Below are 10,000 nucleotides of genomic sequence, written 5' to 3' on the forward strand. Positions count from 1 at the left end.
CTGAACCAGCCAGAGTATACCATGCCATAGCACACACAGTTAACGAAATCCGCCAGTGGCACACATACACACACACACACACACACACACACACACACACACACACACACACACACACATAAAGAGCAGCCACCTGAACTAGCAAGAGAGCACCATGCCATACGACACACAGTTAACATAATCTGCCAGTGGCAAACACACACACACAAACACACACACACACACACACACATACAGTACACACACACACACACTCACACACACACACACAAACTCAGAATCACTGGTTAAATGAACATTGCACATGCATATATTTAAGGGCCACTTGCAGCTCTATGTATAAAGCACCCCTGCTTAGCTGCATGCAAAAGACAGCAGGTACTGTAAAAGCTGCTCAACTTCTGTTCACGCACACTAAACACATATTTCCAGGGCTTAAGGTATATGGTCTTGAGCTGTAAACAATGTGTGAAATGTGTAATTGTCTGTTCCATATATTCTGCAGGCAGCGTTGTCCCTTTATCTGCATAGAAGAAGAATGCTGACCTGTCAAGCGCTAGCGAGGATGTCAAGTGCATTTGCATGTGTGCAGCAGAGACTGGAACACACCTCTTTATCTCAGTGACTTCTGTAGACATCCTTAATAATGTCTAGAAGTAGCGCACGGCCAGAGTCTGTCTCACACCAAGAAACGCCTGGCCCGGGAAGTAGAATAGGTATGTTTTCATGGAATGATAAGAGATATTTTAATCATTAAACCACACAGAGAGGACAACGAACATATTTACGTTGTTTCACATATATCCACTTGTCCAGAACTCAGGACTTTATTGAGCAATAAAAAATATACACCAGGGAAAATATTTTTTTCCTTTTTTTAGTTTTGATTTTTGCTTTTTTTTGTCAAAACCAGAGACAGTAGTCCTCTCCCTTGCTTGGAGTCAGACTCCGAAAGGGCCAAAAAGACAGCGAGATAGAACAGAGAGAAGAAGAGGCAGCCCCCCCCCCCCCACTCCCTACCACCACCCCCACCTCCAGCAGGGGGCAGATGCAGCTTCCTCAACAAGAGTCAGTAGGTGAGAGAGATAGAGATGGAGATTAGAGGAGTGTATTTGTGATTTCAGTTTTCAGTTTTTTTTTTGTTTGTTTTTGTTCGATTTTGTCCACGTGTTCGATTTTATCCCACGCGCCGCGGCGAGGGCCAAAATGGACCCGAGCCAGGCTGAACCGCGCTGGTCCACGGGTCGTTAGGGCTACTCTGTGGGGTCGCTCGCCGCCGACTCCTTCTCGACCTCCTCGCCGTAGAGTTCGGCCAGCTTCTGGAACTCTGGGCCCCAGTCGTCCAGGAAGGTGTAGTCCAGTTCGGACTGGGTGCCGGCCGAACCCAGCGGGCTAATGGAGCCGGTGGGCGAGCCCTGGCCCTCGAAGGCGTAGGTCTGCAGCGAGTCGTACGGCGGGCCGCTCATGTCCTGGTCGGCCTCCGTTAGCCGCTGGCGGATGAAGTCGCGGATGTCCAGCTCGGCCTCTGTGTCCAAGGAGGCGGGGCTTGTGCGGCCATGGAGACGACGGTGGGCGTGGAAGAGGGACGGGCCGGGACCGGCGCAGGCGGCTGCCATGGCACCGCCGCAGTGAGAGGTCCGGGAGCCGTCAGGCCGGACGTCGCGGCGGAACTTGAGCTCCTCGGCGGCGGCCGGGTTGCGGAGGGCGCTGATGTCGAAGGCTTCCGTGTCCTCCTCGCCGCCGCCCTCGTCGTCGTACGTCACCACGTTCTCGCGCACGTCCTCCTCGGAGATGATTAGCGGCTCCTTCTTGCTGCGCCGCAGCGTGATAAACAGGATCACGATCGCTATGGAGACACAAAGCCAAACAAATGTATGATCCATCAGCTTTCTTCACCATCACAATTTCCATAATTACCACTATCATTATAATCACACAATCATCATTACAGTCATCAAATCATAAACATCATTACAGGCTGTACTTCAGTACAACTACATTACACAATATTCATTACAGCACCACCTGTTCCTCGTACTCCTTGTTACCACCATCATTATTACCAACGGGATCACCTGCACCTGGGCTGTTATTACCACTGTGACGTTTTTGCCAGCATTGACTGTTCAACCAGATAATTGGACATTTATCCAAAAATGTCCTATGAAACTCAGAAAGACATGTATCTGTGACATTTCTGTTTGTGAAGAATTTCAAAATGGGCAATCATTACACACTTAAGCATAAGAGTCCGCCCCTTTTGTAGTGCACCCCATATATGTGCTGATGCTCCTCCGTAAACATGAACATTTATTGAATACAACAAAGACATTTATGTGAGACATTCACCTACAGGTCATTATCAGGGGAAGAAATGACAGAGAGTATAATGGGGTCTTCACCTCTCCTGCTCTATTAAAACAAGAGTAATGATATTCACTAGATGCTGCTGATGCTGATGCTGAGATTACTGAGCCCTAGTCCTGATGGCCTGTGAGAGGAGCCGCCTCAGCAGCCCAAATAAGAACACAGGGAGTGCTTTAATTATGACGGTAGCTGCATCGCATTACTTTGATGTTGTTGGACCAGGGGTGTGTTGGTTTCTATGGATTTGAGTGCTGACTTGGTGCTTGTGAGTTTAGTGTTGAGTCAGACGCGGGGCTATTTAAGGAACATGATCACCAAGGGAAAACATAGAAAGCAAACCCATTTACGGCCCCGGCGATGCTGCTTGGAAATGCGAGGAGCTGACGGCACCACCCTGACCGCATTAGTGTGTTATGAGGGCTGACTCACCCTATGGCTTTGGACACAGACACAAAAACGTGCTAACATGAGGCAGATACATGCCAGTGGCATCAGTGTATAAGATGGAGGGACTGTGTGTGTGATGGAGTGTGTGTGTGTATGTGTGTGTGTGTGTGTGTGTGTGTGTGTGATGGATTGTGTGTGTGTGAGTGAGTGAGAGAGAAAGCGAGAGAGAGACAGAGAACAGACAGCTTACAGCTTACATTAATGGCGGGGCTATTTGTATGTGTGCGCGTGTGAAAGACAGCGGAAGTTAATGGCAGAGTTATTTTTCACACTACATGCCACCATGGCACAGCGCTAACGATCACCACAGGAGGTGCATGGTATGCTAATTCCACATTAATACAACACATTGCGCAGATGGTGTGTAAAAGTGCACGCAGCAGGACCGAGTGTGTTTTTCAGCGACGGGAGCGGCTATGATCTCCCATCAGGCGCCAGAGACCCCGCAGAGACGAGAGAGACAAAGAGCGGAGGGACACTAATCAATAATCCGCATTAGCCGTCATTAGCACGGCCGCTAATGCCCCCGCCGCTACCTTAGCCGTCATTAGCACGGCCGCTAATGGCTCCGCCGCTACCTTTGCCGTCCAGGAGACTGCGGCGCGAGAGCACTCATCATAGATCGCTCGCCGCAGATTTAAACATCCATCCAAGAAGGCGGTGCAGGAGGGCGGACTCTGCCGCGGGTGGGGTGGTGAGGAAGCGATCGGACGGGGTGGGGTGGTGATGACAGTGGAGTGCTGTTGCGGGTCTGCTTTGTTTTTTTTTACAGGTGTTAAGCGAACCGTTTTTTTTTTTTTCCTGTCTTCTTCATTTTGCCTGTAAGCTCTTTTTAAATAAAGCTTTAAATGTCATTAGATAACTACAGAGACGCACTGAGTCGTTCTCATCCGTTATCTGGTATGCAAACACTGAGAAAGCTGGGGGGGGGTGACAGTAAAAGTACGCAGCGGGCGGCTGAACTTTGAAACCCATCGACATTTGCGCTTGCAGATGATGCATCAACACACATGACTGCGCTGATGAGACATTCTCCTCCGCCATTTCAAAGGCTGATTACGCGGGCCAGTCATTAGTCCACAGAGGGCGTTTTTTGACAAACACAGAACTGGGTCTTGAGCTAGTTCCCTTCAGAATTCTTTGAACCTTGGTGCCATCTTATGAACCAACCTGCAATTCCACCATCTGGAGCACGAACCAGAACGGAACCGGTTCTCTGTTTTTTTGTACCATGCTGTGCTTTGCTGTGGGCCATGCTGTGCTTTGCAATGCTGTGCTTTGCGGTGCTGTGCTTTGCAGTGTTGTCCTGTGCTGTGCTATGCTGGGCTATGCTGTGCTTTGCGGTGCTGTGTTGGGCTATGCTGTGCTTTGCGGTGCTGTGTTGGGCTATGCTGTGCTTTGCGATGCTGTGCTTTGTGGTGCTGTGCCGTGCTGGACAGTGCTGTGCTTTGCTGTGCTGTGCTGGGCCATGCTGTGCTTTGTGGTGCTGTGCCCCAGCCCCTTGGCGTGTTGTGGGAAAGGTCAGAGTAGGTTAAGGGAAATAGTGCAGCGGAGTTGTAGTTTTACTCTGATGGATGTCAAGAGCATGCTATCTTATAAAGGGCCGTTACCACCCAGGCAAATGCAGCTTTGCTGCGGTGCTTTGCGCTGTGCTGTTCCCCGCCCTAACGGACTCTCAAGGAACGCTGTGCTGTAAATGAGCTGTACAGGCTAAGGCCAACCAAGCTGTGCTGCTGTGCACTGTGAAATGGTTCTGCCCTGTGCCATGTGGTTTTCTACCATCTTGTGAAAGCCTTTCAGAGGACGCTGTGATCAAATGGAGGCTTTGCTGGCTACACAAATCACACAGTGCTGCTTTACAGAAAACGTTGTGATACACGTTTAGAGTGCACTGTCCGTGTGGTAATGGTGACTGAACTGGTTCGGTGAATAACACAGTGGTCCTATACTGTGCCGTTTTCTGTTGTGATACACGTTTAGAGTGCAGTGTCTGTTGTAGTGGTGACTGTACTGGCTGGGTGAGCTTAGCGCTGTGCAGCTGGGGTAGGCTGGGCTGTGCTGGGCTGCGGCTCTCTGTGGACTCAGCCTCTTCTCCTATATTTAGCTTCCCAGCTAACAAAGCTGGAAGGGGAGCCGCACTCTCAAGGTGAGCAGGTTATATCACGTGGGAGCGGAGGCACCTCTCACCCCCCCCCCCTCTCTCTCTCCTCATCCTCTGCTCTGTCTTTCTCAATGTTTCTCTCCTTTTTTGTTTTGCTTGAGATTGCTCATTTACATTTTCTCTCGCATTCCCTCTCTATCACTCTCACATTTTTTCCCATGCATTTTGTTGCTTGGTTCCTTGCTCACTCCCTTTTTCTCATTACTTTTTGTTACATTTTCTCACACTTTCACTTTTCCTCTCCCCCCACACTCTTATCCTCCCTCTATTTTCTCTCTATCTCTCTATCTCTCGTCAGCTCTTTCTTCCTCTCACCTCATTCCCCTTCTCACTCCTTCACTCCCTCCACCTGTTAAGTTTCTCAAACAGGGGAGGAGGATACAGTAACTAGGGGAAAAGGAGAATGAAGGAACACTGCTGCGGAGGAGTGAGGGAGTGAGGGAGAGGGAGAGGAAAAGAGGGGGGGGGGGGAGAGGGAGAAGGAGAGAGGGAGAGGTAAGAGGAGGGGGGGGGTGCGAAGAGAGTAGATAAGAAAGTGAAAGCCAGGTGCAGTCTGAGTGAGTCAGAGGGAGAGAGAGAAAGAAATGAGACAGTAATAGAGAGAAAGAAACACAGAGGTAGAAGGAGAGAGAAAGGGAGGGAGGAAGCGAAGGTACAGGCATGAGAAAGAGATAGAATGTGGGAATGAGATAAGGATATGGGGGATATAGGAATGTTCCCCTGCTGTGAGCCCCATCACATATGTGGGCTGAGCTGGCAGGTATGGGACAGACTGAAGGTCACAGAGGATCATGGGTAATGACTGCAGAGGATCATGGGTAATGACTTCATGCAAAGGTCCTCATTTTTTCACTGATTTGGCATTCTATTACGGATTTGTGATAGGTGTGCTGAGATTCTGCCTTCTATGCCGTATTTTTTGTCTTACCGTGGCTCACTTTCGGTCTGTCCATAACCTCCCTCTCTCTTTCTCTCTTCCTCTCTTCCTCTGCTCGCTCTCTCGCTTTCCCTTAACCACCCCACCCTCCCCTCTCTCCCCCTCCCCTCTCTCCCTTAACCACCCCACCCTCCCCTCTCTCCCTTAACCACCCCACCCTCCCCTCTCTCCCCCTCCCCTCTCTCCCTTACCCACCCCACCCTCCCCTCTCTCTGTCGACGTCGCTTGTCTCTGTGGCTCAGGCTAATATCTGATATGAATATGCATCACCTTCATGCATCAGTGTGCATAATCACAGACATACTGTGCTTGGCTAATCAGAAATGCACACACAAACACACACACACAAACACATGCACACACACACACACACACACACACACACACTATACTATTGTGTCATTTGCTCAGGGGGATTTTGGTTTGTGTTAGCCATTGGCCCCTGTTAGAATTTGCCCTTTCATATCGCTGTTACACACACACACACACACACACACACACACACACACACACACACACACACACACACACACACACACACCATTTCATGCTCATGTGCCCCCTGAATTGTGTGGGTTAGATGAGGTCAGTGCTCTTTGTGTGTTTAAAATCCCAATCTTTTCTGACCTTTCCTCTCAAGGTAGCTCAGCCTTACTCTTTCCACTAGTGCTGTAGCGCCTCTGATGATTTTGGTAGTCGATTCATGAGTAAATACACTTATTCACTCATACTGAAGGATCAGAGATCGATTGGACTGTTCAGATGTCCAGATTCCTTTTTCATGCTTTCACTGAGTTGACAGTTTTATACAACATGCCTTTCAAGTTCAGATAGACGATTTAGCTATCGTTTAGGACAGCAGAATGACCGTTCCTCTTCCTAACAAAACTCTGCTTCATGTGTGACCCAAAATGGCAAGTTAAATAATGGGAGGTCAATGACACATTTTCTATTTTGTTCAGCATTATATAAGCCTTGCTAGCATTATTAGAAACATGAATCTAGCAAATTCCTTAGCAAAGTACAATTCTTTTCGCAGGAGAATGTCATTTTTGTTACTGTACTCTTTGTAATTCAACCAGAGGTGACTAACGATCAGACAGGACGCGCCATAGGTGCACTATGTTTTCATAAATACCTTTTCCGCTTGAAGTTGAACTTTTTTCAATTAGAGGCTCTCAGGGCACCTCCGCAGAACTGTGAGGCGCACAAAACTTTGAGGCACTCTGGGCGCATAAGCAGCGCGCCAAACGCTTACTGCCAAATACGAAACAACAAGACAGTTTCACTGGTTGCAGTTTGTTCACAAATGCATTTTTTCAAACTACCCATTCTATCTGAAACAACACTTGATTCCATATCAATCATCATACAACCTAAGAGACACTGACCATCTTTTCTTCTCTGTACCATATATATCCAAAGAAATTGAGAGGAGAGCCTTTACATTTAAAGCCCCTTCCGATTGGAATGGTTTACCTACAGTACGTCTCTTAAGATCTATCTCCTCTTTTCACCAGTTTAAGATGTCTCTTCTTAATTATTTGCATACAAGCTGCAACTGCTTTCCTCATGCTTGATATTTTCTTTGATGTATTTTTTATTTTTTTAACTGTCTATATGAATGACCTTAACTGTCTAATATCTATTGGTTAGAATGAGAAAGAGAAGGGTGGTTTTGGTGTGAGGGAGAGCTTTTGTCTTTTTGTCTTTTGTCTGTATGTATGTTTGTATGTTTGTAATGTATGTTTTTCTTGAGGTCCCCTCGAAAACGGGATGTTACATCTCAAGGGGTTTTCCTCTTAATAAATTTGTGAAAATTGTGAAACATAAAAAAGGTGCACCTCACTCACTGCAAAATGTGCTCACTGGACACATAACTCACTGTTATGTGTCCTGTCTGATGGCTGCTGGTCTGAGTGTAGGTAAAGGTAGAAGGCATTCTGTGAGAAGTAGTGAGAAGGCTTTCGTGGTAATGTTCCACACACTAATTGATGTATTTATTGATGTACTTACTGTTTCCAAATATAAAAGTAGCCTACAGTATAGCCATATCCTATAGAGTTGGATATGAATCACTTGACCATACAGTTTATTAAGTTTAATACAGCCAATTAACTCTTAAATTAACTCATAATCTGCAGTTGTACTTGTAGTTTTAGGACACTATTACTAATGAGTTCACTTAAAAATGTATTTAAGTTTGCCCCTCTATGACATGTACATTTCAGGGTCATGATGCTTTCCATGTGATTGGTTTGGTTAATGCTTCTGTTCCACATTTATATTAATTCATTGTGGTTATTTTGTAGAGAACACAAGTAAAGGGGAGTGGAATCACTATGCAAGATTTTCACCTTAATATAACCTTTACAAAGCCAATTTGATGCTTGAACTTGTAATAGGCGAATCGTTCACCTAGCATTGCTGTACAGCAGTGTTTCTCAAAGTGTGGCCCGGGGATCCCTGATGGTCCGCAAGCTATCCCAAGTGGTCAGTGAGCAGACGTGGTAAAATATAATACAGATGAGTTGTTTGCAATATGGAACCAACTTGTATGTAAATTCAAACAGTTAAGTAAGCTATGCCAGTTTAAATCATGATATAATCTTGCGAGATTCGTAAAACATTACCTTGTCAGTAGAGAAAGCTCTTTAGCTTTATACAGCGCAGCACGAGTTAAGATTTTTTTAATTTGGCAAAAGTTTGATCAACTAGCCAACTAGCTCCGCTGGTGCAAAACGCATGGGACTCATGAGTTGTAGCGGTATCCTATTGTGTGCAGAGGGAATTTGAAAGACAACAGCCCTTCGGATTGAGCACCGCAAATCATTTTGATGTGGGTCTGGTTCGTCTGGCTAACAAGTGAATGGTTCAGAGGTCAAAGGTCAAGGGTCAACGGCCAGCTCACTCACCGAGCAGGATGAGCACACACAGCAGGATGGCGATGAGTGCGCCCGTGCTGAGACCGGCAGAGGATAGGAACGCCTCACTCTGGCACACCTTGGCGCGCGTGCCACGCTGGCACGGACACACCCGCAGAGTCAGCGTGCTGGTGCCGGTCAGCGACGGCTCGCCGCCATCCCACACCACGATGGGCAGCGTGTACAGCTCCTGCGTCAGCCGGTTGAAGCGCCGCCGCCGGGCGATGATGTTGGCAGTGCTGTCTGCGGAGGGACAGACAAAGGAAGAGAGGGAGGAAGGACAGGGAGAGGGAGAGAGAGATTTTTAATACACTTTAAATGAATGAATCAATCAGTCATTTGAATAAACTGAATCTTCAAACCATGACATCACCGCTTCATTGAAACACACAATTCATGACAAAAGTTCAGATGTCCTATTAAACCCATATGTGTTACACACACACACACACACACACACACACACACACTACACACTACACACACATCCCCAAGTAATTTTCGATCGCTGAATCGATGCAATGCTATAATCATTAAAAATGCTCTTCAAGTACTGTAGGCTAACTGAAACATTTTTAGTTCAGCACATTAACCTATTAATAATGACACAGGACTTCACAGAAGAGACAGGCATATATTAGAGTGAGTGAGTGTGTGTGTGTGTGTGTGTGTGTGTGTGTGTGTGTGCGTGCGTGTTAGCAGTAACACCTGTAAATGACACTTTAATGGCAGCGTGAAAGCCAGAGTCATCAGTGCCAACAGGTCTGGCTAGCGTTAGCCTTTTGCTCTTAGGACTTTCAACCCACAGGGGGGTGCTGCACGCTGTTAGCCTCCAGGATCAAGCACTTTAATCCAACAGCTGGATTGCCGGTAACTCTCCATCCAGTGAAACAGCGGAGGTTTGCTTTTAGAGCTCTTGAAATCAATAGAGGTCTGTTTAAGGTCCAGCTCGCCAGCTGTGTCTTTATTTTGAATCGTTTACCAGGGAAGGTCAAGCAAATTCTGCATAGGCCTCTGGTTCCCCACCAGGAACAAATGTTAGCCTTTAGCTTTCAACCGGGGATAAATATGAGGCGAAGCTTTTTTTTGGTTGTGAGCAAAAATGTAACTGAAAGTATGACTTTGTAGGCCTACTATACAGAATGTAATCAATAGAGGCATTGC

The 10,000-nt window shown here is 47.0% G+C and overlaps 1 protein-coding gene across 4 annotated transcripts in view; it reads right to left on the reverse strand.

Moving 5' to 3' along the window:
- Window positions 1–1,038: 1,038 nt before the first annotated feature.
- LOC121688673 (cadherin-18) overlaps window positions 1,039–10,000 on the reverse strand; it is a 145,111-nt gene continuing 136,149 nt past the window's right edge. For all 4 annotated transcript variants that reach the window (XM_042068407.1, XM_042068404.1, XM_042068405.1 and 1 more), the window contains exons 11-12: window positions 8,828–9,079; window positions 1,039–1,846 (exon numbers count right to left, since the gene is read on the reverse strand). In XM_042068407.1, the coding sequence (XP_041924341.1) occupies window positions 1,254–1,846; window positions 8,828–9,079 (845 nt within the window). In that variant the 3' untranslated portion in view covers window positions 1,039–1,253. The remainder of the gene's footprint in view (window positions 1,847–8,827; window positions 9,080–10,000) is intronic.

The sequence above is a fragment of the Alosa sapidissima genome, chromosome 17 (assembly GCF_018492685.1).
Source record: "Alosa sapidissima isolate fAloSap1 chromosome 17, fAloSap1.pri, whole genome shotgun sequence".
NCBI lineage: Eukaryota > Metazoa > Chordata > Actinopteri > Clupeiformes > Clupeidae > Alosa > Alosa sapidissima.